Raw genomic sequence first — 26,166 nt, 5'->3', positions numbered from 1 at the left:
CCCGTCATAGCTTGGTAATAATGAACCCGACTAGTGTCCATGAGGAAGCAGGTTCAATCCCTGTCCTTGCTTAGTGGGTTAACGATCCGGCGTTGCCATGAGTTGTGGTGTAGGTTGCAGACACAGCTCAGATCCTGTGTTGTTGTGGCTGTGGTGTAGGCCAGCTTCTATAGCTCTGATTTAACCCCTAGCCTAAGGACTTCCATATGCTGCAAGTGGAGACCTAAAAGGACCAAAAAAAAAAAAAAAAAAAAAAAAAAAAGAAAGGAATCTATGACTTCTGGTCTCTAATTTTCTCTGGATATAAGGATTATGAAAAATTTATCAAATATTTCTATCATAGGGGGTTCAAGCTTTAAATTCTCAGGTGGAAAAACAGACTATTCCAAAAGATAAATTAGAGTACTAACATTCAAACAAATAGTGGAATTTTATGCCTACCATGTCATCTCCGCAGAGGTAGAACCCAACAACATGACATTAAATTGAGAGAGGAAGGCTGTGAACAAACCATGGACTATCTTTGCTCCTGAAACTTTTATGAAGATTTTACTATTTTATTTATTATTATTATTATTATTTTTTTGTGTGTGTTTTAGGGCCACAACTGTGGCATATAGAATTTCCCAGGGTAGGGGTCAAATTGGAGCTGCAACAACCAGCCTACACCACAGCCACAGCAGGATCTGAGCCATGTCTGCCACCTGCACCACAGCTCACGGCAATGCTGAATACGTAACCTACTGAGCAAGACCAGGGATTGGACTGGCATCCTCATGGATACTAGTCGGGTTTGTTGCTGCTGAGCCACTATGGGAACTCCTGAAGATTTTAAAGTAGCTCGTAGAAGTCACACGATTGAGACCCATTGTCTTAAAAAATTTTTACTAAAATATTTTATATACTTTTTCCATAAAGACAACATGAAGACTTAGAAATTTTTATATTCTTCTGCTCTGCCTTCCCTGATGTTTGCTTTGTTTGCCATGTTTAGCTACAAGCTAGTTTAAGAAACTGGTTTAATAAACAGTGGAACATTGACTCCAATTCAGGTTTCCATTTTGTTCTCTTTGTTTAAGACCTAGTTTTCCAAACTCTAGTTTAATGTGCTTAATTAGGAAAATGTATAAAGCTATGTAGAAACATTGAAGTTCCAAAATCTTTTTCACAATGACTAGGAAGATGCCTTGTTTTGACATATTGATTAGCTTTACAACTTTTGCATAGCATACAGTTTTACTTTGTATATATTACAGTAGGTTACATTTTGCACCTAGTTCTGTATGACTCACATTATTATGGCCAACACTTTGTGTTAACTCTGCATGTCTCTTCAGTACTCCCAGTCTACTTTGAAATTAATGGAAACTCTGAACTTCATGATGCAGATTTCAAAGAGAAACGAACATCTGTCTACATCTGCCATGTTGGCAAAGCATCCTGAAAACCTGCTACTAGAATGTTTATTTTCTTCCAAATGTCAGCATGATCCAGGTGTCCTGAAACTTAAACTTTTGTGATAGGAGAAGAGAGCGTTATAAAAATGTTGAAAGTGATTTTGAAGATGACAGTACTGCTGGTTGAATTATTTCTGGAGTTGTGAATTAGGGCCATCCTCTTCCACAGAGGTGGATTCGACAGTAAAATTAAACTTCAGTTGCACCCTTTAATCCAGAGGCGTGTTTTCAAAGGAGCATAGTGTGATCTGTTTTATAGAACGCTAATGCGAATACAACACTCTGCCTCTTTTTTAGGATTGCCCTGACATAGACCGCAAATAACAGTTTCTTACATAATAAATGTGTGCTCATCCCCTAATCAGACATTTATATAATCCCATTAAGCAAGGTATTATTGCTTAAAACCTTATTTTTCATTAAAGAAATGCTGCTTCTGGCATTTCTTGACAATCACTATAATTAATCATGTGAAAATTATCTGCATGATGGCATTTGAACGGTAAGAACAATTGGGTAATGCTGTCAGAAGTTTGTATCATTCTAATAATACCCTCATGTTTATTACTCTGTTTCCAGTGTGTGGATAGCAAGTGTGATATGAAGAGGAAACAGCACTTATTTTCAGTCGGATGCACACAAATCTTTGGGTTAAATAAAGGCATTTGGAATTATAGGTGGAGAATCATTGAACTTTTCAAAGAAAATTAATAGTGTTGTCTTCCAAGCAAGTTTGACCATTTGCTTGAGACCATTATAGATTTCCTTGTTAGTATAAAACTTTTCCTAGCTAGCCCGATGCACTGTAAGATTCTCCGGAACTGTAGTTTCTAAACTAGGATCATGACACACTGGTATTCTCGTCTTTAGAGTTTGCAGATTATTTGTTCTTAGTATAGCTGCTAATAATGGTTACATAATTTTAAAGGTGATGAAGAATTTTTTAAAGGGAAGTTAAGGTATATTCAATGGTTTACCTCAGTAAATTTTCACTTGTTTTGCATCCTCGTTAGGTTTTTACGAGTAGAAGAGAAAGGTGTAGAGGTTAAAGTTAGTATTCTGGGAATTCTATATAATCAGCACCTACTATTATCTTCCCTGATTCTCAGTCATGGTTCCCCACTGGTATTTTATGTTTCATAGGTGTGAAGAGAATTGCTACCACAGGAAATAGCATACTTTTGATAGTATTGAAGTTTTAGGGCATGGTCAGGAAATCATATTATTTTTTTTCTACTTGAGTTTGATAAACTGAAGGGGCACTACAAATAAGAATCAGGCAGATGGAAATTAAAAATAAAAATGTTTTTTCATTACTAATAGAAGCCATTTTGGAGACTATTCCTTCGGTTTTGCAGGAAGACAGATTAGAAAATAAAAACAAACCCGTGGGCTGATCTGAGCATGCTTTGCTTTTTTTCCCTCCAGATTCCCAGGCAGTTAAATCATTCCTCCTCTGGTGTGCCATGTGTGGGGAGACGGTCCGTAAATGTTCCTCCAGGGAATTTTGCTTCCACGGCAAACTAGAGGATGGTTATTTCTGCATGTGACTAGTGCTTCCATCATCTAGGGACAGGAACATAGTTGAAGTTGAGCGTTTTAGACAATAAAATGTCTTCGTGAACTCTGGGATTTTGTTTCTACCTCTCATGCCATTGTCGTTTGTTCTTCCAGACTACATCAAAGGATCGGTGTAACAAATGGTGAGATAGTTCAGTTACCTCTGAGAGCGATACACAAACGAAAACTTAAGGAGGGGATAAGAATGAAAACAGAAGAGAAGATGAAAATCAGTGGTTATTATAAGGCTCTTAATATTATTTCCTGGGGAAAAATCAGATAAATATGAAGAATCATTCATTCATTAACACTTTGTTCACTTCTTGCTGCATACCAGGACCTGTACCAGCCACTAGAAATACGAGAATGGAAGGAACAGTTCTCATTATTGAAAAGGGAGTCAGATAAATAAACCAAAATTCAGTGTAATGTATTAAGTGCTATGCCAGAATGGACTTGGTGCATTAAGAAATACTCCGTATTAAGAAATACCCTAAGGAGTATTTCTCAGTATCCTGTAAGCGAAGGAGGGGGACAACGCAGCCGTGCCTCTGGGGGCAGAGAGAGCAATAGAGAACCATCAGAAGTTTCACGATAAGCAGGTGGCGACGTCAGTAAGCTGAATGAGCCAGGTACTGCTGTAGAGGAAGAGTAATTCTCTTGGAAGAAATTATATGTGACAAGACTTGAAGGTGTGTGACACAGTAAGGTTAGTTGAGGAAACTTGCTCATTTCGCTGTGGCTCCAGTGGGTGGTAACCTTGGGAGAAAGGCACACCAGCCAGAGAGTGACCCCCTGCATGTCTACGGAGGAATTTCATGACGTTCTTGTGCAACAACTTGTCTAACGTGATTCTGATTTTAGTGCGTATACCTTTTAATTATAAAAGTGGTATATCCAATAAAGCAAATTTAAAAGAAAACAATGTAACCATCACAATTTCAACTTTCCAGAGCCAAAACTAAGTTCATTACGGAAAATTTCTTTTCTTTTTTTCTTTTTTTTGTCTTTTTGTTGTTGTTGTTGCTATTTCTTGGGCCGCTCCTGCGGCATATGGAGGTTCCCAGGCTAGGGGTTGAATCGGAGCTGTAGCCACCGGCCTACGCCAGAGCCACAGCAACTCGGGATCCGAGCTGTGTCTGCAGCCTACACCACAGCTCACGGCAACGCCGGATCGTTAACCCACTGAGCAAGGGCAGGGACCGAACCCGCAACCTCATGGTTCCTAGTCAGATTCGTTAACCACTGCGCCACGACGGGAACTCCTCATTACGGAAAATTTCTTGCATGGTGTGTCCTCCAGTTTATTTTTCATAATAATCAAGTGCACGTACCATTACATTCTGTATTTTTTCTCCTGTGGCTCCATGGTCTTCATCACTCTTGTTTGAAGTCACTCTATAATATTAGAATCCTGTGAATGTAATATTCAAGTAACGTAACTCATTAAGAAATTCTAGGCGTTCTCATTGTGGCTCAGCAGGTTAAGAACCCAACATAATATCCAAGAAGATGCAGGTTCAATCCCTGGCCTGCTCAGTGAGTTAAGAATCCTGCATTGCCACGGGCTGTGGCATAGGTCCCAGATGCAGCTTAGGTCTGGCATTGCTGTGGCTGTGGTATAGGTTGGCAGCTTCAGCTATGATTCAACCCCTAGCCCAGAAATTTCCATATGCCACAGGTGCAGCTGTAAAAAGAAAAAAACAAACCCTCTGATTTAATTTACTTAAACATTTCTTATTATAAATAACACATCAGTCATTTTATATGCTTCCCAAGGAAATGTTTCATAAGACCTTGGCTAAAAACCAAGATTTTTTAACGTATATATCTTCAGGTCATAAATTTTTTGCCTCTTGGTTCCAGACTGTGTCTTTGTTGTGTGCTTTGTGGTGATGCAGCCGGAGCCTGTGAACATTTCTCCCTTACTCACTGGTAGGACATTGAACTCTGTGCCGGAGGGACTCTGCAGGAGGCAGAGCTTTCTCTTCCTGGTTCCGGTGTGCACCCCTCCCAGGAGACCCAGAACAAGTGATGTTCAGACACATGCGCTGCGTCATCCTTGGACAGTTTTCCCCCAGGACCCGGCACTGCCGGTGGTGGCTGTCCAGTGAGTTCTGCGGTACAGCCCTCATCCCAGGCGGCTTTCCTTGGCCCTCTGCCAGTGAGCTTGTCCTAGCAAGTTCTACGGTAGAGCACCTCCGATGCTGGAGGACAGATGCCAAGGGAGTTATGCCTTCATGGAACCTCAGCAAACTTCACCATCAAGTGGGACACAGGTGCACCCTCTCCAACAAAGCCTGGCCTCATCCCAGGAGACTCTCCCGGTCCTGTTCCTTCCCCAGGTGCTCTGCCTTAACATTGCAGGTTATGATGGTTGTCTGTTTTCTTCCTGTGTGTTTCATAGGTTTCTGGTCCCCTCACAGGATGAAACCTTTTTGTAATCAGTCATTCTTTGTATTCAGCGTTCCTTGTTCAGACTCTTCTGTGGGTTCTGTGACTCGCTTGGCCTCTGCTGCAGTAGTCAGTGTGTTTTCACGAAGAAGTGGCAGTGACTTATGTAACAGGATGTCAGTGTTCACTCAGATGATCACAGCCTTAGTCCATCAAAGGTGCTATCATAAAACACCACAGCCCGGGTGCCTTATAAACAACTTTCTTTCTCAATGTTCTGGAGGCTGAACCACCTAGGTCACGGTTCCAAGGACAGCTCTCTTCCGTGGTGCAGTCTGCCACCTCCTTGCTGTGTCCTCACATAGGGGGAGAGGAGAGATTTTCCTGGAGCCTCCTTTCTAAGGGTGCTAACCCCATCATGGATGCCACCCGTGCAACCTAATCACTTTTTAAAGCGCCACCTCCTAATGCCATCGTCTTGGGCCTTAGGTTTCTAGCGTATGAATTCGGGGAGAACACAACCTTCAGTCTATAGGATTCGCTCTTGTTCCATCTTCAGTTATTCCCTTTCACCAACCATCATGATGGCATTTGGGAGAAAGATGGTTTCCCTCTGGCCTTTTGCTTCTGCAGACACTTGAGAGGAGGCTGGCTCGTTTGCGAGGGAATCAGCATGTCATTCTCGTGACATCCTCTTGTGATGCAGGAGAAGCTGGTGAACACAAGTTCATCCTCACCTTCACAGTGAGGTCCCTGTGTGCAGCCCTAGCTCAGCCTCTCCCAGGCTCTCGCTATTGCTGGGAGCGCCCTAAGGTTGTATTCCGTGTCCTTCATCCAAACTTCATCCCTTCCAAGACGGGAGGGTTACCTTGCTCTGGTCACAGAGGTTCCCCTTGCACCCTTGCTGGTTCTCAACACACTATCTTCATCATTCAGGAAACCAAGAAGTCCTGTGTTTTAAAAACATACTCCAGATGATTAATTATTTTTTTTGAGCATTTAAATATGCTGCATCTTCAGGCCCGCGCCTTAATGGGCTCTTCTCTGCCTGTTCACACAGAGTCCCAGGAGGGAGTGGGCCATGGCCACGCTGGCATTTGCAGGTTTCACAATCTGTAGTACATGCTCTGTCCCTTAGAGAATGTAAAGTTCCAGGCACATATCTGATCCTGTCCACTCCCTATCACATTTTTTTCTTTAGGTTCCTTTTTCTACCTTCTCTCTTTCTCTCTCTCTGAAATCCTTCATGTCCAGAGGTTCTGCTTACCCACGATTTCTCTTGTGTGGATTTTCCATTGCTGATAACAGATTGTCTCTGCAATATTATGGCTTAAAGCAGCAACAGTCGTTTATAGTTTCACAGTTGCCACGGGTCAGAAATTCAGGGAAGATTGTTGGCGAGACAACAGGATGTTGACTAGGTAACAGATATGGCAGTAGTTTTCCAACCCTTGGTCTAGGGTATTAAGTGGCAGTGTCTACAAACAATCCAATTACATATAAGAAACATAGTTATTTCTATTTTAGAGAACTGTAAGAACTTCCTCTTAGACCTTTTATTAGAAGGACTGTCTTGTAAAGGAACAAGACAAGAGCTTAACAAGACAAGATGCTAAATATGCATCATTACGAAAGGCACTTTTCTTATATTCCACTATACCATAAAAAGCAACCCATATTTGCTTTATTTTACATTTTTAAAATATGAACCATGCTCTTGTTCAAAACAAGAATGGGTTGATGTTGTTCGTGTAGTTATATAATAGAGAAACAATTAGAAATGTTTCCTTACCAGTCTGTGAAATGTAACCCTTTTCTTCTTTTTTTTTCCTTTTAATTTCAGATATGCAGTCCTTCTTAGACGCTGGCCTGTTGCCGTATACCTCTTATTCCTATCACATGGAGACCAGGAGTGTGAGCGGTTCAACAAAGAGTGCAGCTGTCACCTACAAGACAAAACCGGGGGCTCCAGAGGGAAGCTTGAACTTGAGTTACATCAGTCCTGTGCACTCAGACTCGGTGACGCTGACCTGGGCGACGCCTTCAAACCGTTCTGGTCCCATAGAGAAATATATTCTGTCGTGTGCTTCCGTAGATGGCGTCTCTCCATGTGTTCCTTATGAAGGTCCTGAAACCACAGCTACCATCTGGAATCTGGTTCCATTCACCAAGTACCATTTTTCTGTGCAGGCATGTACCAGTGGGGGCTGTTTACACGGCTCCCCCCTTACGGTGACCACAGCCCAGGCGCCTCCCCGAAGGCTGGATCCTCCGGTGGTGCGAAAGATCAGTGCCTCAGAGCTTCATGTAGAATGGGCTCCTCCAGTGGAACCAAATGGTAGGAATTCAAGGCTTAGACGCCCCGTTCTTGAGTAGAAGATGAATGAGAATCGAGATTTTTTTGGAAATGTGCATTACGATTCTGGCAACTCTTTTTGACTTTATAACTGCAGGATATAATAATTGGTAGACAGTTTCTAAGGATATGAGATACTATTTGTCCTGGTTAGTAGAACAAGTATATTTCTTTAATCTAATAACACATTCCACTCATTTAAATTGCCCCCTAAAAGGCTAATATTATCTTTGCTCTTTACTGACATCTGCCATAACACAAATGATGTTTCTAATTTGAAACTCACTTATGAAATGCATTATATTTGACTGTGTCACAAGTTAGGGCACCCATAAGTAGTAAATTTTCTTTTAAGCAAGAGAAAGATATGAAATGATACAAAAAATATGTATATAGGCTAGCTGACTCCATTAAGCTAATTTTTGTTCTCATATAATTGAACCCTTGGTTATACAGGCCAGCACACATTCATAGATTTTTAGTGATTTAATATCATGCATGTGTTATGGCAAAACCTTTTTTCTTTGAATTTTTAAGTTACTTAATAAAACCAGCCAGAAGTGAACTGTAATATTCTAATATTTATGCCAACAAGGCTTATGTTTAGCAGATAATCAAATCAAAATACCCCAATTTAAAAAAATACAAACTGAAGTTAAAATAATCTAATTCCCCAAAAGGAATAGCCATTCCATTAGAAATAATGGCTAATCATCCTAAAAAATATGGAATTTATCTATCATACATTTTGTGTTTGTACACTTTTCTGCTTGGTTTTCATTTTCCATGAATATGCTTTTTAGTAATATCTCATACATTGAGCTATCCTTTTTTTTTTTTTAAAGTAAGTACTTATCATTTAGATTACCAAGAAAATGGGTAGGTAATGGAGTGAGAAGAACAATGAAAGCCAGAACTCTTCGAATAACCCACCCCTCCCCACCGCTAAAATAGTCCATTTGTCACCTCAGTCATCTTTGTTCACTGTGTCACTTTTCTAGGCATAATTATAAGATATGAACTCTACATGGTAAGACTGAGGTCCAGTGGAGAAACCAGGTCAGCAGAAAGTCGCGTCTTTCAGAGCAGCGGCTGGCTCAGCCCTCACCAGTTTGCCAAATCAGCCAATGAAAATGCTTTAGAGCCACCTCAGACAACCACAGTCATCACTGGCTTGGAGCCGTATACCCAGTACAAGTTTAGAGTCTTAGCTGTGAATATGGCTGGGAGTGTGTCTTCGGCCTGGACCACAGAGAGAACTGGAGAATCAGGTGACGATCAGTGCTTTAAACTCTACGTCGGGAAACGTCGGGAAACTCCTGAATGAAAGTATTGCCTCAAGTCAAGTCAACAGGACTAAAGCACGTTTGAAAAGCAAGAGTTACAAACTGACATATGCCAAGGAAATAGTCGATACATAAATGAGTTGCATAGATAACCCAAGGTCATAAGGTTCTTGCCATAGTTTTTAGGAAAGAAATTAATGTTTGTGCTATTACTGCAAGGGAGGAAAATGCCCTGACTATAGTTAGAATCTATTGGGATTGTTTGTCAAAAATAGCAGTTGGTTTCCAGGCTTGAAGTGCATTGGCCATATGTTCTGTCTTGCTCCAAATTCAGCACAATTTATGTTCAATGAAAGAGAGAACTGTTACCAGTTTCACAAATCTTTTTGTTTGTTTGTTTCTCTCTTTCCAAAACAAATAGTTTAGGTACTAAATTGTACCTTCAGACATAATCCGCCAACCAATACCTGCAGTTCACAAGTGTGCTTATAAGCAGTTGCCAACATGGTAAGGAAGGATGGTGAAAAGTTTACATTTTCTTGAGGTAGCTTTGCTAAAATGAATGAGAGACTTAATCCTCCGCTTTACCCTTTGTATTAAAGACACGTCAAACTTGATGAGGCATTGACCAAAAAAATATAAAATAATAACCATACAGTTTGGCTGTGCTTTGACTCTATGGCTATCCAAAGAAACCCAAGTCCTGATTTAAACTGGATCCGTTAGCACGGTGGAGGACATCGGTAGGAGGGTAACGGTAGCTTCAGGTTGATGTCTAGGGGAATGATTTCATGAATAAAATGTGCATTGTGCTTGCCCCTCTCTTAATGACTCCCAGCCATCGTGGACAAATAATAGGGCCACGATAGCACAAGTGATGAGCCATGGCATTCTGGAAGGGGAAAATCAAGGTCAGAAAGGAAAAGTAATGGGTGAAACAGCAATACTGGAGCCTCATCGTCATATGGGTCACTGGCTAATGAAAGTGCGACGAGGTCCTCTGATAATCCGGCTTTGTTAGCACATTTAAAATCCACATTAAGATCTCAAGGGTGGCAGGGGGAGGATGGTGTGTGTAGGTCCCTGAACATTTCAATCAAGATTTATGGAAAACTTTTCAAATCTCTTCAGGGTTATGGAGAACATTTTCGAGGCTTCTCTTTCTGAAGAGGGATGTTCTCCCAGCAGCTCAGGGGCATACTTGTCTACACAGGAAATCCAATGTCACCAGGCATCGGTCCAAACTTTGTGGACCGAGACCTCTCCTGTTTTGGGGGCTTCTCCTTCCCAATACTTGATGAGACCTATGGTTTCCTCCCCAGTTATCTACTGTTATCCTTATGCACACAAGCAAATTCTTGTTTTTATTTCGTAAATGGAAAATGCCTCTGTAAGTAGTGTAAACACAAAGAACGTCTTTGTAGATATTAAAAAATGAGTAGCTTTCATAGACCCCAGTATATGCTCTGCTTATCAAGCATGAGAATATTAGGTAAGGAGTGAGGTATTTCAGAAATGAGGATAAATGCGTGAATTCTGTTTGCAAACCTGTAGATACAACATTCATCTTTTTTTTTTTTTTTTTTTTTTTTTTGCTGCTGTTATGGTTGTCGCTAACAGCTCCTGTGTTCATGACCCCTCCTACCGTCTCGCCTCTCTCACCACACTCGCTCAATGTATCCTGGGAGATGCCAGCAGACAACATTACAAGAGGGAGAGTCGTAGGGTATAACGTCACTATGATTTCTGAACAGTCACCCCGACAATCTCATCCGGAGGTGTTTTCACAGGTATTGTTATTTTCAACTAATGTTCTTTCAGAGTTGAATTGTATCTTCATTTTGATATTTTCTGTGTTTGTGGAATTCGGTGACAGCGTTTTCCCTTAGATAATCCTAAAATGGAACATTTGTTTCTTAATATTATTTTCTGTATAGCAGGCTCCATGCACTTATATCACTTACTTTTTTTCTAATATAAGAATTTATTGGAACAAAGTTGGTATATTTGTGCTTCATAAAATTGACTTTTTCTGCTTAGCGTATCCCCTTAGATATCTTGCAGGATGCTGACATTTAGGAGCTGTTTATTGTGTATACAATGACAATTCAACCAATCCACAATCAGTTGATATTTGTATTGTATTGATTCTTTTGGAAATGTAAATAACATCAAGAATATCTTATACAGGGAGTCCCCTTCACGGCGCAGGGGAAATGAATCTGAGTAGAATCCATGAGGATGCAGGTTTGATCCCTGGACTTGCTCAGTGGTTCAGGGATCTGGCATTGCCCTGAGCTGTGGTGTAGGTTGCAGACGTGGCTCGGATCCCACCATTGCTGTGGCTGTGGTGTAGGTCAGTAGCCGTAGCTCTGATTTGACCCCTAGCCTAGGAATCTCCGTATGCCACAGGTGTGGCCCTAAAAAGACAAATACACACACAGACACACACATCTTATACGAACATTTTGCATATTTCTATTTCCCAAGAAAAATTTGAGGAATGGAATTTATCAGCGCTCATAGCAAAGGTCATGAACACGTTCCCGGTTTGGGATCTGTGGGGACATATCGCCTCCCTGGCAGTGAGGAGAATAATGATCACAGATGACAGTGGAGTCACTGGGTCATTTGAGATGTGTGACAGTCCTGGAGGATGAAAGGCTCTTGTTACTCTTCAGCTGATTGCGTGCCCACTGTCCAGTCTATCAGCATGAAGGTGACCAGTGACACAGACTGGCTGATGTCGACTGGGCAGGTCGGTCTGCATGCATTTCGCTGTGGAGCATCTCGTCGGGGGAAGGTGCTCTTTGGTGGACATGAACATGACATAAAACATCTGCACACTTCAAGCCCTGCCCCGTGCGCCTGCCCCCAGCCTTCTCCCCCAGACCTGGTGGTTCCTGATCTTCCTGGTTTCTTACTGAGCAAAACTGAGCCCAATAAGAAACCGAGCCGTGGAGTTCCCATTGCGGCTCAGTGGTAACAAAGCCTACGAGTATCCATGAGGAGGCTGGTTCGATCCCTGGCCTCTCTCAGTGGGTTAAGGATCCTGCGTTGCCATGAGCTGCGGTGTAGGTCGCAAATGCGGCTCGGATCCTGCATTGCTGTGGCTGTGGCGAAGGCCAGCTGGCAGCTGCCACTCTGATGTGACCTCTAAGGCTGGGAACTTGCACATGCTGTGGGTGAAGCCCTAAAAAGAAACAAACAAGTGAACAACAAAGAAAACCTTTCCGGAACAGAATGAGTTTTATTTTTCTTAGAAAAAGTTAAGCCACATTTTCTCATTTTCTCAAAAGAGAAAGTTTATATCTTCAATGTCTAAGTAGCCATGTTAGAATTAGAGAAAGGATTAATAATTCAATGCTTGATGTTTTTCTGATTTCTAAGTGTAATTACAAGGAAATGGTACCAATGTTTTAAGTTTTTCCTAGACTTTTAGAATCTTTGAAATCATCTTTATTTATAAAAAAATGTTAGGTAAACAGTATAATTTGTGTTCTAACCACACTGCTTTATAGAACTACCCAGTTTATGAAATTTTAAAGTCAGTACTCAGCCACATATTCCAAATGAACTTTACTGTATTTCTAAAGGGAAAAAATGAAAATCTAGAAATTGATTCCAAATGTTACTATTTTTTACTGTTACCTGTGGTATTTATATTATGGAAGATTATTTGATATGAATGTATATCAGTAGCCCTCAGAAAAATAGTTTTGGACTCATGCTTTCTATCAAACTATCTGTTTTAATGATTTTTCCCCCCTGAATATAATCACCAGTGGTCTTTGTATGTACTGACTAAGCAAATTTACATGGTTGTGTTTCATCACTTCCAGTTGTAATTATAGTACCAGTTCTCAGGTTGGTTGTTTAATTACTTGTTTATGGACCACAGAGCTCCTCTCAGTCTCCTTTGCTTGACTCTGCTATTTTCATTTGAAATTCTGAGATAAAGACCGTATTTCAAACACTGTAGCTGTTAGGTCAATCTGCTTATACTTATTTGTATAAGAAAGATAATTGAACATTGATTTCACGTGGATGTTCAGTCATCTTTCCTCCCCTTTTTCTTCCTCTGGTGTTTTTTGTTGTTGTTGTTGTTTTGTTTTGTTGTTTTGGGAACAAATAATGGCATTGGTTTACCATAGCGGCATCTTTCTGTACTAGCTCCATCAGCGGGCATGTGGGCATCCCTGCCCTGGGTTTGTTTTGGCCAAGCCCCACGGTTTTATTTGGACTTTTTTCATGATAACAATGACGATGTCACCATCCTTTATCTGCACCATCAGTGACAATAACCGCACCACCACGCTGCTTTATGAGGCAATAACTTGGTTTCCTCATTTATCCACTCAGGAACTGGCTTATTACCTCATAAAACAGTGTGATTGTACAATTATCAATTAAATCTGAGCTTGTTGAACCCTTCAAAAAATAAAAAAAAAAACCCTTTTCCTAATAGTGGTTGGCAATAATCCCCTCTGTCAGAATTCACAGAACTTTGATTGCCAAGCTTGTATTTTTCACACTGATTGTCTATTCTCTGACTTTTTTTTTTCTTTTTTTTTGCCTTGCAGGTGTTGTACACTGCTAAATCCCAAGAACTGTATTATGTTGTAAAAGGACTAAAACCTTATAGGATATATGACTTTACTGTTTCTCTCTGCAATTCAGTTGGTTGTGTAACCAGTGCTTCGGGAGCCGGACAGACTTTAGCAGCAGGTAAGCCAGTTTTAATGGATGTGAAAAATATATTGTGTATTTATAAACAAACGCCCCCAAAACTCAATCACTTCTTTAGTCTGGACTTAATATTTGTCTTCTCTGCTTCCTCCTGTTCCCTCACTTACTCTGATGGCTACCGACCTTGACATAATTGAACAGAAAAATAAAGTTACATCTAAGAGCCCTGAAGTTCCCGTCGTGGTGCAGTGGTTAACGAATCTGACTAGGAACCATAGGTTGTGGGTTCGATCCCTGGCCTTGCTCAGTGGGTTAAGGATCTGGTGTTGTCATGAGCTGTGGTGTAGGTCGCAGATGTGGCTTGGATCCCATGTTGCTGTGGCTGTGGTGTAGGCCGGTGGCAACAGCTCCAATTAGACCCCTGGTCTGGGAACCTCCATATGCCGCGGGTGCGGCCCTAGAAAAGACAAAAAAAAAAAAATATATATATATAGTATATATATATGTGCATATATATATGTATACATGAGCCCTGAGGATTCCTGAGATGCAGCTGTGTCATAATAGGAAATGTAATAAGATGTAAGCTCATTCCTCATCAGTATAGTGGTGAGTGTCCCCTCCTGTCACACGGGAGACTGGGGTTTGATTCCCTGATGGGGATGACACAGCAGATCTGGAGTTGCCATTGTGGTTCAGCAAGTTAAGAACCCGACTAGTATCCATGAGGATGCAGGTTTGATTCCTGGCCTTGTTCAGTGGGTTAAGGATCCTGCGTTGCCACAAGCTGCGGCATAGGTCACAGATGCAGCTTGGATTCGACCCCAGGCCAGAATGTCCATACGCCTCAAGTTCAAAATATAATTAGGTGTAGAGTGGTTCCAGGGCTCAGCCACCATGCTAAGTCCTGAAGATGTCCCAACACTTTTTCTAAGCCTTTAGGAGGCTCCTATGAGGACTCAGGATGCGTCTTCCCTCAGTCTCAACCTTTTGCGTGAGGTCGGGTCTCGCCATTCCTGCCCGGGAAACTAACGGCAGACACCCAGGAATTCCTGGATTGCCTTGGGCTTCTATTTTGCCTTTATTGCATAGGCAGTAGTGTGCTCATTGATCTGTTTATTATGAATATGAAACTCCTAGGTACATAAAATTGAAATAAAAACTCTTGTTATGGAGTATAATATTAATGGGAAATGGTTTGTATAATTTTTTTTTGCTTGCTTCACTTGGAACAAATTGGATTCATACAAACTTGATTACATGTATTATTAACACCTATATAACCCAGTTCCTTAGCATTTAGTGTATTTTCAAATCAGTTTTTTCCGTCTGCAGGCAGCAAGGTTGAGTTTCCTCATGCGCTCTAAGGACATGTCCAGATGCGAGGACATTGAAAGATTTCTAGACCATTGGCAGATAGCATGAAAGATATTTAGCTATGAAAATATTCCTTCGACCTCCTTCCTCACTGTCTTCATGTACAATCCTATAGTTTTGGTTCTGTTTTATTTTTGTTCTGGAAAAACTGGTTTGGCTCAAATTATCTCATTGAAGTAATTTTGTTTCTTCAGATTCTTCCTCCATGAGAATAACTCCAAAATCTTGTTCTAGAATATAATCTTAGTTGGAAATTATCTCTGTGACTGAACTCTTTGCATTTTGACGTAGTTAAACCGTGTGTGTGTGTGTGTGTGTGTGTGTGTGTGTGTGTGTGTGTATGTGGAGTACCTAGCATGAGCAAAGCACCATTCTTCTATCAGTGGTGTATTTATTTATTTGTGCATACTGTCTTATTGGAGTTAGTGAGTATGGATAACAGGGGAAAAGTCCCTGTCTCCTTTCGGAAAAATGGCATAATTTGGGATGAGAGACCAAAAATTAAAAGAGGAATCTGTCCTTGGGGCTGGATCAAGTGAAAACAGAAACCACGGGGACTGAAGACTGGCCTAAGGTCTTAGTGGAGCATGTGGGACTCCCATCTCATGGCCACGCAGAACTGAAACCTCAGCTTCTCGAGGTGGTAAAACACTTACACATCATCCATTGTGACCATCTAGCCAGCATTCACATGTCCTTTCTAACATTCCTTCCAAGCGCTTGTCTGGCTTGTGATGATCTTCGGTGGTAGGAAAACTACTGCCTCGCCGGTAAATCAGACCATGTTGAGAGACCTCTTTGAAAAGAGGATTTGGAAGATGATACTGCTCCAAAATATCTCCCTGTGGCTCCTATTCAACTTCCTCATTCTACTTCCTTGGGCTGGTGCCCATTCTGATTCATCTTCCCATGGCATCCCTTCCGATAGCATCTTCAGCAAGAATACCTCCATCCAAGTCTTCTCTCCTTCAGGCTGCGGACCGATGTACCTCCCGGCTGCACCACACGTGCCCTAGTTTCTAGCACTGTCAGGACAGGCACTCTCCCCAGAAATGAGCTACTCTCTCTTTTCATAGACACACACCCCCAGAACTGAAGGGGTGGGGGGCACGATGGTCTCCAGAGACTACGCAGATCCTGTAGATGGAACAAGAAAGGCAGGAAAGGGTCTGTGGAATGATGCCTGCGCTGCTTAATGGACCAGTGATGACGTCTGTGCGAATATCATCCTCACTGGACACAGCAAAGCCTCCTGTGATGTGGAACTCAGTGCCCCAGTGCTCTGTGCAGCTCTTGTCAGAGCCACTGGTGAGGAGGCTTAAGGACACGCACTCCACCCACCAGAAGATCAGAGAACTAAAACTGATCCAAACCCTCCAACTCCTCTCTTTGCCTTTTTGTCCCTGAAAAACTGAACTTAGAAACTTCTCATATTCTCTGAAAACCACGAGATGTGCAAGTTAATCAACTTTTTCAAATAATAGTTTATTCATATATTTGAAGGGAGAATGATAAGCTGCAATGCCAGGACTTGAATTTGGGCTCTGCCATCTACTAAGTTCGTGACTTTCAGTAAATTACATGAGAGCTGTGCCTTAGTTTTCCAATTTGTAAATAGCGATAACCCATCTTATAGGGTTCTCCTGAATAGTGAAGAGAGTTAATACGTTAAGTATTTAAAGCAAAGCCCAGCAGAGTAAATCCTCAATAAAAATTTTCATTTTTAGCACGGTTTTTATCATAACCATTATATAACACTTATCTCAGGCACAGTGTGAATGCTATAGACTTTCTATCATTATCAAACCCATGAAATCTATTTTACAACTTTGTTTCTGTAACATTATTACATATACAGTAGTGTGCATATGTTATTCCCAGCCTCCTAATTTATCCCCCCATCCCCTTTTGCAACCATAGTTTGTTTTCTATGTCTGTGTCTCTTTCTTTTTTGAAAATAATTTTATTTGTATCTCTTTTCTTTAGATTGCACATATAAGTGATATCACATGGTATTTGTCTTTGACTTACTTCACTTAGTATACTAATCTTTAGGTTCAATTATGTTGTTGCAAATGACATTATTTCATTCTTTTTAATGACTGAATAATATTCCTTTGCATATATATGTACCACATCTTCTTTATTCATTCCTTTGTCAATGGACATTTAAGTTGCTTCCATGTCTTGGCTATTGTAAATAGCACTGCAATGAATATTGAAGTGCATGTATCTTTTCAAATGATGATTTTCTCCAGATATATGCTCAGGAGTGGGATTGCTGGATCATATGGTCATTCTATATTTAGTTTTTTCCATACTGTCTTCATAGTGGCTACACCGATATATGTTCCCACCAAGAGTGTAGGGGGGGTTTCTTTTTCTCCACACCCTCTCCAGCATTTATTATTTGTAGATTTTTTTGCTGTTACATTGTAACATAAATGTAACAACGTTGAGTCCTAAAACTAAGGAGTGTTGCAGTAGTAAACTGCAGCGGTGCTAACATCAAAAGGCATCATTTTTCAAGTTCTGCGAAGAGTATGTCATTGGGAATTTTGACATGCATTTCAAAATTTTGATCAAAAACTATACTACACATTTCAAATTTGTAGTTTACCATATAGAGTTAATAATGTGCCGTAACTGTATTTTTATAGTGTTTTGTTGTGAATGGTCAATTCAATAAACATCTATTAAGGTTACTACCTAAAGCACGGTGGGGGTTTCTAATAGAATCCATTCAAAGGTACCTTAACGGTGTCTGTACTAAGGCTTTGACGTATGACAGGTAGGATTAACGCCTTGGCGTTACGTGAGAAAGGCTAAGAGGAAGATCTGGGAACAGAGAATATGGTAGATAACTTTGGGGAGATTGGGAAATGATGTCAGATTAGGTGGCATTTGAGGGGGACCATAAAGAATTGGTCAAGATTTTTCCAGACATTTACTGCTTTTATGCCATGTGTGTGTTGCTGTTTGAGGGCCTGGTGCTGCTCCCCACTGACACGATGAAAGCTGGGCTTTATGAGGATCCGTCACAGGGTGTAGAACAGATTAGAAGAGTGAGTGTAAATAGAGTCTGGTAGACATTCCAAGGTGGCCATGAGGGGGTAAATCAGATAAACAAAAGGAAAGATTGAAAGAAGGGGCTGGCGTGGATCAGGAACAGAAATCCACAGGATAAAAAGAGGGAGAAGCCCAGGGGGTTCCTTGGTAGCCTAGTAGGTTAAGAACCCAGCACTGTCACTACTGTGGTGCAGGTCACTGTTGTGGCTCAGGTTCAGTCCCTAGCCTGGGAACTTCCACAAGCTGTGGGTGTGACAAAAGAAAAAAAAAAAAAAGAAGAGGAAGAAGAGGGAGGAATCGAAGATGACAGTAAGTATCCTAGACTATGGTGATGCCACTAAATACAATGCAAAAGATGAAGAAAGAACATATGGGAGAAATAAACCCAGGAGCTTCAGTTTGATTAGAAACACATCCATGATGATTGTAACCAGCCAGCAGCAGAAAATGCAAATCTGGAGCTTAAGAATGAGGGAGGTTTTACAATCATCTGAGTGGAGAAGGAGCTAAAACTATGGATGAAAATGTGTTAGTGAAGGCAGAGAAAATATGAATGAAAAGTTGTACACCTCAGTGAATGCTCCCCTTTTGGAAGAAAGAGGAAGGGAGGAATAAAGGGAACAGAGACATGGTCAGAGTTAGGAAGGAGCCTACAAAGAGCATCATCCAAAAAGGCAAGGGGAGAGAGAATTCTAGAAGGAGAATGTTGTTAACAGAGTCTTATGCTGTAGGGAAAGCAAAAGCAATGCCAACTACAAAGAACATGGGTCATTGATGGCCCTCTGGGCAGCAGTCTGATTGAAACAGAAGCTGGAAGAGAACCTGCAAGGTGAAAAATAAAACAGTTGCAGGAGAAGACAGAATGGTACATTGTAAATATGTGGGTTTTTTATTCTTTGCTAAAAGGTTCCTTCTACACAATTTCTGTTAATAATTAAGTTTTCTTCCCACATGAAATCCTTTTTTTTTTCTTTTTTTCTTTTTGGCCACACCACAGCACGTGGAAATTCCTGGGCCAGGGATCAAACCCAAGACACAGCAGGGATGGTGCTAGATCCTTAACCTCTTGGCCACCAGAAAAACCCCAAATCCTTTTCTTTTCTGAAGGAAAAAATGTTTTCATGTTCTTTTGGGAAAATGTTTATTTCTTAACCTGTTAATATATTTTGTCAGAACTCTCTAACTCCTTATCTGCTAAGCAGAGAATAAATCCACTTACATGACGAAGTATGGAAAATAAGTTTTACTGCCATTTGATTTATCATAAAATGTACCATGTTCAGGGGTGTTCAGAGAGAATGGACTTATTTTTATTGGAATATGAGGGAAACCACAGTAATTACTGATCAAGATCCTTCTTGCCTCCTTTTTTTTCTAAAATTTTCTTAGAATTAAGTATCTAGGTGTAATTCATAGATATTAATTCATAGAAATAAACAAAGAAAGGTCAATCCTTTTGAATGGTCAACAGGTTTGTTGTAGGAAAGGAATAAAGTTGGCTATGATTCTTCCTGCTCTGTTTCTTCTAATGACAAAAATTATAATTTGGAGCGTATGTAGTGTTCTGATGAATTCTAATGGATTCATAGGAAATTTAACACTTAAGTCTAAAGGTAGTTCATCTGACTTAATTGCCGGGGATTGAAAGAAGCCAGTGGCCATTTCAAAATTTTTGAGTAAAAGCACCAAAAATTAGAAGTAGTATTCAGTCTTTTTGAAACACTAGAGTCATGAAAACATGTTGCTTCCTTAAATCTCAGTCACACAAATCAGAAAGATACTTATAAAGATTTACCTGTTTCACTAAAAACCTTGAGAATTATAATTTGCTCTCTTTGTTTTAAATGTATTTTTGATTAACTTTATCATTAGAATTGGCACATTTCTTCTGAAGGGTTTATTGCTCCCCCTTTGGTTTTGGTGCCCATGGCAAAGTCTAAGAACCGATTTGAAAGAGGTCTTCTCCCTTGAGCACCTGCATCTCCTTAGAAGAATCTTCGAGACAGTGTCATGGTGGCTCTGGAGTTGCTTCTGGGCGTGTAAGGATAATGAGCTGCTGGACTGTGCCTTCTTGGAGCGCTCCTTAGACTTTTGTTCAGAATCACCCTTTTAATCTAATACCTTGTTCCTCTCCACCCTTGGTGGATCAAGTACGAATTAAACCTTTCTACAGAGATATTCCTCTTGGCGATCCATTCCTAGGATAACAGTGTCCTATTGCTTTTATCTGTCATAAACTGACCTCTACACTTCAAGCCTAGATGTTTCCATCTCCCATTAAGCAAGTAATTAGTGGTGCATTAAGTTTTGTTTTTTTCTGAAGCCAAAGTAGAACGTATAGGCTGTTTGCTGCTGGGTTGAAAACACATATTGTTTTGTATGCAGGTATTAAGTCTTTTCATTGTGAATAGGACCCAGAGTGATTAAACAAGCACCCTTAATATGTTAATTTATAATTTTAATTACAACTAGCTTGTATATATAGTCATTAGTGAATACTAATATAAATATTTTTCCATCTTTTTATTCATAATGCATAAACCAATCATCCAGTTCCTTCTCTGAGGTGGCCTGTTTTTGTTTCCTAATCCAATCTTTGTTCTTAGTTATGAATGCGTTTTGTTCGTTCCTGTCTCGAATAATCACTCCCTTAGCTCGTCCCTTTCTGCTCCATGCTGAAACGGAAAAATTATCATGCAAATGTGGCATGCCATATTCAAAAGCACATTACCAAACACTTTTGTTGCTGTCCTTCAATTAGTTTCCCTTCTTTGAATTTAATTCCATTTGTTGTTAAACTACTGACTTGATGTATGGAGTCATGAATCTCAGGCTGTTGCCAAGAAAGCGGGGGAAAAAAAAATCAAAGCCTCTTGGAAGAGCTGCAGAGGCGAGAGCGGAAATGCATTCGCTTCACCTTTGACAACAACACTTGAACAGCAGTGCGATCCTCTGATGATTCAACTTGGCTAATTATCCAATTATTTATTTCAAGAATAAAGGCCCTGTGTTCCACTTAGGGAAGTGTAAGGCAATCTGAGAAACTTGGTACTGACAGCTGACTTACGTCACGGGGAGGATAAACAGTATCTGTGCAAACCTGTCCCACCAGCCGTTCTTGTGTCTTAGCATCCCGGAGACCCCCAGGACTCGGAAGGATGGGTTTGGTTTGTTTGTTTTGCTCTTTCAACAGCAGAAATTCTTTCCCACTTCTAACCAACGTGTCAAAGTTCCATGGCTCTGAAGCCATGTTTAAGTTGTATTTCTCTTGATTAAAAGCTTTTGGTTCAAAGCAATACTTTTTAATTGCCTAATGATATAAGTCAGTTCTTAGGAAAGAACCGCACATGTAGGAGTTCATTTGCAATATAACTGAAAAATTCATTGCATGGCAGTAAAACAATTTACTGTTAATTACAAGGAGAAGAATTTGCTGTAGCATGCTCACAGATTGTCATGAATCATGCAGCACTCCTAGAGATTTATAACAGATGTGTAAGTGGGATGAATTAGCAGGGTTTAATAACAGAGACACAAATCATGCAGACTTCAAGGAGCTTTAATTGATATACTAGAATGTGACGGGCATGAATCACTCAGCCATTCAACAGCACTGTAACATATGGTCAGCTCAATATGCTGCATCTTAAATCGGTTGCGGAGACGTTGGTTGTCCCATATGGTGGAAGCAATATATTTTTCATGATTAAAAAAAAAATACATCCATTTTTTTAAAGAAATATGATTGCAAAGCATGTTTGTTATTGAACAGCCGCCTTGAATGCCAAACTGGGTTTGTCGGGCTTTTTTTCAATGATGATGATTATTTTTTTTGACATGGCAGCTTCCCAAAATAAATATCGGTTACTCCTTGTAATACCAGATCATTGGAGGCACCATGAGAACCGAACTGGTGCTTGCTGGCAGGCTTGAGCCACAGCAAAGCCTACAGAAGAGCAGAGCTGATGAGAACGTTGATTGTCAGGGAAATCCTTCAGGCATGGGCAAAGCAAACAAAATGAAAGGAATGATGTCACTTTCCGAGAGGTTCAGGAATGCCCTGGTTTGGAAAGAGAATAAGGGGAATTGAATGAGAGACCCTTCCTGAACAGGGTAGGAAGGTCGCTGTGATAAACTCTGACCCCCATAGGTAGCAATCGTAATGCAGCCTTTTACGCCAACCTCTTAATTAGAAGTTTAGCCCTTCCAGAGCCTTCTAAAAGAAATCCTGGCGGATCCATCCTATGGATAGTAGCACCAATCCCATGTTATTCCTGAAGGGTTATTTCAGTATAGAAAGCAAGCATCCTGGTAGCAGGAAACATCTTTTTATTGAAACTAGGACCTGGCAGCTTTTGACCAAGCCTTCGTTGCATTAGTCAATCTGACAGACTTGAAAAAGGAATATTGCAGCCTTAGAACTGTGGCTGCCAGAATTTAATGTCAACAATTAAAATTTATTTTGATCCTTACCTACTGTTTATTACTGTTTGTATACACAACAGACCTTACTAATACAGAGATGCACTATTAGATGGAATTACCATCTGTTCAGAGTGAAATGCTGGCATCTGTCTTCAGTGCTAAAACTAAAATGATATTATTTCTAACAAAACAAAATTAACTGCATTTTACTCCCCAACTTTAATTTTGAATCTGTGGATGATGCACCCAAGGAAAAGACTTATTGCTACGCTGTGGAATGACCTCTGTTGCCAAGTCTGCCTTAAGATAGGTGACTTTCACGGGGCCTCTGTTGGCCTTTTTGGCATGGCAGAAATGGCCTGCAGAAATCACACTTTTTTAAACACTGTTTTAGTCTTCTGATGTACTGCCCACAGTAAGGCATTAAAACAACGCAATGAAAATGTGTTAAAATTGCATTAGAGAGGCTATTGTATGTATACTGTTTTGATAGATGTGTCCTAAATAAGCACAAGGGAAAAAAACTAAGAGACAGAAATTCCTCTGAATGAAGTTGCCATATGCTCACAGTGACACCTTTAGGGAAGTAGAAACTCTTGTCTTCTCCGTTGGACTATTTTTAATTTTCTCCTACATTGACACATAGGAAAGATTTATATTCAGCACCTTCTCCTATTTTTTTTTTTCTTTAAGCCTAAGCATCCTATTAAAAAAGATCTCTAGCTTTTTGAAGTTGGAGAGTTTGGAGCATCAAGGACAATGAGAGTTTCCATCCTGATATCGAAATCCATGACGCGACTTTCTGAGAAGCCCCACTTTAGTTCTATATATCACAAAACAATAAATTTTGTCACAGCAACGTTTAATGCATGTACACAGTGCATTAACTGTAACTGTAGTACATTTATTTGTGCTAGAGGAGACTTGAAAATGATTCAAAAATCAATACTTTGCTGTCAGAGAAGCAAGTGTTACGATGCATTTAAGTAGTTAATTGCATAAGCCCCATAAAAGCTTCAAGTTTGGGTGGCAAGGATGCCATAATTACAGTCCAAGAAACTACCTATAGTAATGGGGACTTTAGGGAATACGGCTTGTTGTCACCGCTGCTGCTCTACATGCGGTTCAGAAAGCCTGGGTCCTCCCTCTTTTCATGAGTAGGGTGCAGGTCAGGTACAAATTAATGATGCTCACCAGCGTGACAGCTGGTTAAAGTAGCATTTGTCCACCAAGGAGGCAACTTCCCTTCAGTTCGCTAAAGCAGTGCTTTCTGTTTTCTTTTTTAATCATATCAAAATTGTGATATTTGTATAACCTGCGAGAGTAAAGGCCACGGTATCCCAGAGCCACAGGGGGATAAGCTGGCTGGCTCCTCCGAGGGCCGAGGGGAATCCGTGTGTACACCACTTCTTCATGCTTGATTGTCGAGAAGCACTGCTGGCAAATGCTCAGTCAGCATGTTGACGCTGGAAGGGATCCTCAGCATCATCAGGCCAGTTGGGCTTGTCAGTGAATGGGGGACTACCCAGCAGTTCCACCCCTGGTATATATCAAAAAAAAAAAAAAGAAAAAAAACACCCAAAACACTAATTTGAAAAGATATATGTACCCATATGTTCATAGAACTAATTACAATAACCAAGATATGGACGCAGCCCTAATGCCCATCGACAGAGGAATAGAAAAAGAAGATGTAGTGTAAATATATACGTGTAGTGGAATATTACTCGGCCGTAAAAAAGAATGAAATAATGCCATGTGCAACAACAAGGATGCACTTGGAAGGCGTTTATGCTAAGTGGACTAAATCAGACAGAAACAACTAAAGCTGTGATCTCACTTTTATGTGAAATCTAAAAAATACAGCAAAGGGTGAATGTAACGATAAAAGCAGACCCACAGATAATAGAGTACAAACTTGTGGTCACCACTGGGTAGAGCCATGTGGGGAAGCATATATAGGGGTAGAGGTGGGAGTGAGAGGTACAAACTCTTAAGTATAAAATAAGCTACAAAGATGCAACACAGGGAATACAGCCAATGCCTTGTGATAACCATAAATAGGGCATAACCTTTAAACACTGTGAATCAGTATATGGTACACCTATAACGATAACATGGTGCATCAGCGACCCTTCAGTTTTAAAAAATTCCGATAAATGAATGCGTGAATGAGGTACTGAAGAAAAGAGAGATCAAATAGCGGATCAGGCAACGTTCCAAAAGTGGAGTTGGAAACAGCCAGTCTAGAACCTAAGTTTTCTCCTCCAGCCATCCGTCCCACTACACATCTCCTCTCTTGAAAGAGGGTGGAAAACAAAGAAGGGGCTGGGAAAACTGACGCTGTTCTTTCCTAGTCAGAGAACGGTCAGCAAGGCAGCCCTGAGGGATCTCTCAGAGTCTGAATGGAGAATCCTTTCGTCTTCTGGACCCTGATGGCAGAGCGGTTGCCAACTGAGAACCACGGCTTCATGACCCGCCTGGATTTCATGTCTGCATCCTGGTCCCAGGGCCCTTCCACAGGTGTTTGGGTCCAGCAAAGGTTGACAAATCACCTTTCCTGTGACAGTTTGTTTTCTGAGAAAAACTTGGAATCATTTTCCACTGGCAAGATGCAGGAGGGTGTCTTTTGTTAGTCTGCTCCCCTCACAGTCCTGAAATGAGGAGAGTCTGTCCCTTTCTAGACTGCTGTGTACCTAATAGAAAGTTGATGATGTTTTAAGATAGGGACACAGCCATGCAGTTTTTGTAGACAACAAACTCTTCCTGGAAAACACGGACTCAGTTTTAGAGACCTGTCATCAGCAAGAGCTGCTGCTCATTGAGTCTTCAGTGCTGATCCTGAGATGCTCAAACCCCACACTGCATAAATTTTGCAAGTATAAATGTATGCATTATGATATGCTATTAATCAGATTATAAAGTAATAAATGCCGCATAAAGAAGAAGGTATCTCACAGGGTGTTTTTTAAAAGCACGCTTTTAAATAGAATAGCAAGGCTAGGAATTGGATTACAGAGCTGCTGCTGCAAAAAAATAGAGGAACATTGTAATTTTATTTCAAGTGGAAGCAGACTTTGTATGGTGTTATTCTTTGAAATGATGCATATTAAAGATCCATTTTCTACTTTACATTTATAAGAGGATTTTCTATGTAAATAGAGATTTTTGAGTGTGGATGAATTGAATCATTTTATAATATGTAATTTGAATGATGTTTTATTGGCCGGTAATAATAGTGCCTTATATTTGTATAGAAATGTTCTTTGTAAAACCTAACACAATTATATTGTTTTTAAAAGCAGTTATTTTCAAAGCGCTCCACTGAAAATTTATCCTCGTGCGGTCGATGAGAAATCGGAGGCATGTATGTTTTGAAGTGATTTCTTAAAATCATGCATAATTGCAGGAAAAGTGAAAATCACAATCTCTCAAAGTCTGCAGAGACCTTTCCATTATTTTCTGTTGTCTCTTAATTTACTGTTTTGTGTTTCACAAATTTATACATATAATCCCTTCACTCTGATGCTCTAAGGTAAAATCTTTTATTCCT

The 26,166-nt window shown here is 40.4% G+C and overlaps 1 protein-coding gene across 1 annotated transcript in view; it reads left to right on the top strand.

Annotated features, from left to right (window-relative positions):
* Positions 1–26,166, top strand: part of USH2A (usherin) — an 837,143-nt gene that overhangs the window by 232,287 nt on the left and 578,690 nt on the right. Inside the window, 4 exon segments of the mRNA XM_021064292.1 lie at positions 7,255–7,749; positions 8,769–9,038; positions 10,674–10,843; positions 13,637–13,781. Of these exon segments, the coding sequence (XP_020919951.1) occupies positions 7,255–7,749; positions 8,769–9,038; positions 10,674–10,843; positions 13,637–13,781 (1,080 nt within the window).

This window comes from Sus scrofa, chromosome 10 (genome assembly GCF_000003025.6).
Source record: "Sus scrofa isolate TJ Tabasco breed Duroc chromosome 10, Sscrofa11.1, whole genome shotgun sequence".
Classification (NCBI taxonomy): Eukaryota; Metazoa; Chordata; class Mammalia; order Artiodactyla; family Suidae; genus Sus; species Sus scrofa.
The sequence above is the reverse complement of the archived record's forward strand: the minus strand, read 5'-3'. Positions and strand labels throughout refer to the sequence as shown.